Source organism: Salmo salar, chromosome ssa18, assembly GCF_905237065.1.
Source record: "Salmo salar chromosome ssa18, Ssal_v3.1, whole genome shotgun sequence".
NCBI classification, from domain to species: domain Eukaryota; kingdom Metazoa; phylum Chordata; class Actinopteri; order Salmoniformes; family Salmonidae; genus Salmo; species Salmo salar.
In genome coordinates this window covers 19918507-19921211 of record NC_059459.1, presented here as the reverse complement: position 1 = coordinate 19921211, position 2705 = coordinate 19918507, and the positions used below count along the sequence as shown (strand labels likewise).

The 2705-nt window shown below is 41.7% G+C and overlaps 1 protein-coding gene across 1 annotated transcript; it reads right to left on the bottom strand.

The window, feature by feature from the left end:
- Positions 1–217: 217 nt before the first annotated feature.
- LOC106577091 (interferon-induced protein with tetratricopeptide repeats 1-like) lies at positions 218–2435 on the bottom strand. Its single transcript, XM_014154814.2, has 2 exons — positions 2231–2435; positions 218–2084 (listed from the first exon to the last, which is right to left on the bottom strand). The coding sequence occupies exons 1-2, from the start codon at positions 2254–2256 to the stop codon at positions 767–769; spliced, it is 1344 nt and encodes a 447-aa protein (XP_014010289.1). The 5' UTR covers positions 2257–2435; the 3' UTR covers positions 218–766.
- Positions 2436–2705: the final 270 nt, after the last annotated feature.

The window sequence follows — 2705 nt, the reverse complement described above, 5'->3', positions numbered from 1 at the left end:
GACTGTGTACCATGACCTTGTACCGTATGCATGACCTTCAGAGCCTTAATCAAATGCAGACCATAGCTGATCATAGTCAATGTATTTTATTGTACAATTTCAACTAGATAGCCACAGCTATGCATTACGAAATTGTAGTAACCTACTGGGATAGTGGTGTATTATAAAATAACTTGGAATTGTTTGCTGTTACTGTATTTCTTTAATTAATGATCTCTTAACATAATACCTTTTATTTTCACAAGAACTTACAAGATATTTGACAGTACAATATTACACATTACATACCTTTTCCAGCAACATAATCTATTGTGCCCAGTGTGAAGAAAATGAAAGCAATAAGATCCTATCTGGATAGTCAGTCTGTGAGGCTATACAGGGCCTCTCTACTCTATAATGAAACATTTAAAAAATAACATATTAGTTTGTCTACAGTACATTAGTCCAAAGTACATTTTTACAGACTCAATTCAAAATGTGGATTCCAGACAGATGTTTGTCATGTTGGCCTACATATTTATAAGACTATTATAAGCATTGCATTTACTTTCAAGTGTTAGTATTGATGGTCATGCAATTGAGTGCAGACCTTTTTAATACTAAGGTATTCAGTTTCTTCTAAATCAAAATGTGTCCTAGATTGCCCTAGATTTTTCCTGGTAGAGTGAATATATTTTCTACATTAATTAATATTAAAAAGGTGATGCAAATTTGACTGACTTGGCAGGCAGTTCTACTTAATTCAAGCCTTTATTGGAAAAAAGGTTTAGAATTGGCCAACAGCACCTTCTCCATTAAGGCCATCCAGAAAGTCCACAATTTCCTTAGCTCTGTCACCTCCATTATGAACAATGGACAACAGAACATGAATACTGCTATCACGTTGGTCAGTAGGTAGCATAATTTCCACTGCCTTCTTGTGGAAATCAATTGACCTGGAAGCATCTTGTTTTGCATAAAACAGATGTTGGGCATACCAGTTGTAGATTTTTTGTAAATTCTGTGGTTCCATTCCTTCCCTATCAAGGAGCAGGTCCTCGAATATCTTATCTGCTCTATCAACTCTGCCAGATTCTTTGTACATGGCAGACAGTTCCAGTTTAGCTGCAAGGGATTTTGGGTAGAGTGTGACCACCTCTTCATAAAGGTTGACTGCATTTTCAATCAGAATATGCCTCATTGGGTTCCTTTTCTCTTCCGGAGAGAAAATCTTCCATTTGTAACACTTCCCAAGATGCCTTTTCAGCTGGCGTGAATTGGGGTGCCTCTCCAGGGTCCTTCTTGCCAGGTCAATGCTTGAATCATTAGAGATGTAATCTCGTAAAAAATATAGCAAGATTCCAAATCCACCAAAGCTGTCCAAAGGCTTCTCTATCACTTCCTTTGCGAGTTTATGTGCTTCCTCAACCTGGCCGTTCTCTGCAAGCCTCTGCAGGTACATCACTGTGATGTACACATCTTCTGGATCCAATTCTCTAGCAATCCGTAGGTGCTCCAACATCTCAGATCGCAGCTTCGGGGTAATGTCTTTCTTTTCAACAGATTTATTAAACGCCATGGCGTAACCGCAGCGCAGCATCTTGTTCTCAGGGTCCCCTTTCAAGGCCATCCGGAAGCAATATAGCGCTGCCTTCCTCTTGCTTACATCAAACTTATTCAAAGTCCAGGCCCTTTCTCCCCACACTACACCTGGGCAGGGCGAGGGGTTGTCCTGCAGTAGTCTCCCCACCTTCTCCACATAGGTCTGGCTCTCTGTCAGCTCCCCTTGGTGATAGTGCACCCAGGCCAAGTTCCCATAGTGGACCACCAGACTTAGCTCAACGTTGTCTGGGCTGTTTAGGCGAATGGCCTCTTCAGCCTTCTTCAGGCAGTGAAGAGCGTCCTCTGTGGAGCCCAAAGCGTGGTGTAGGTAAGCCAGGAAGTTGTACAGATAACCCGTCCAGGAACATTGAACCCCCTCGCTGCTGCTGATGTCTATCATGGTTTCTCTGAGTTTGTGAAGTTTAGATCTGTTGTAATCCAGCTTCCAGGTGAAGTGGCATTCCAAACCCTGCAGCCTAATTTTCAATGAGTTCTGAGCCATTCTGGTTGAAAAAAGACAACAGTTCAATCAAAAATAGTTTAGAACTAACAATACTTAAGGGAGATATTTCAGACCTGGATGATGAACCAATTACTCGTTGTTTGTGTGTGAGTGAGAGAGAGGGAGAGAGAGAGAGAGATCACTTACTTCGGAGTTGGGCAAGAGAAAGCCATCTTGTGGTCTCTGAGTTTCAAGACAGAGCAAATGAGTGTCTGATTAGATACCTCACTGACTATCCCGATTTTATACTGTATGGACCAAATTGTTATCTTCCAATGGGCGGGTTATGCGGTTATTGTCATAGTTTCGTTTCAAACAAATAGAGACTAAAGCAAATGGGTGTGTGCTCCACAAGACTCATGTTGAAACACGAAAGGGCCTTTTGCCACAAAGTTGGAAGCACAGAATCGTCTAGAATGTCATTGTATGCTGTTTCGTTAAGATTTCCCTTCACTTGAATTAAGGGGCCTGGCCCGAGCAATGAAAAACAGCTCCAGACCATTATTCCTCCTCCACCGAACTTTACAGTTGGCATTATGCATTTGGGCAGGTATCGTTCTTCTAGCAAAACCTAGATTAGTCCGTCGGACTGCCAGATGGTGAAGTGTGATTCATCACTCCA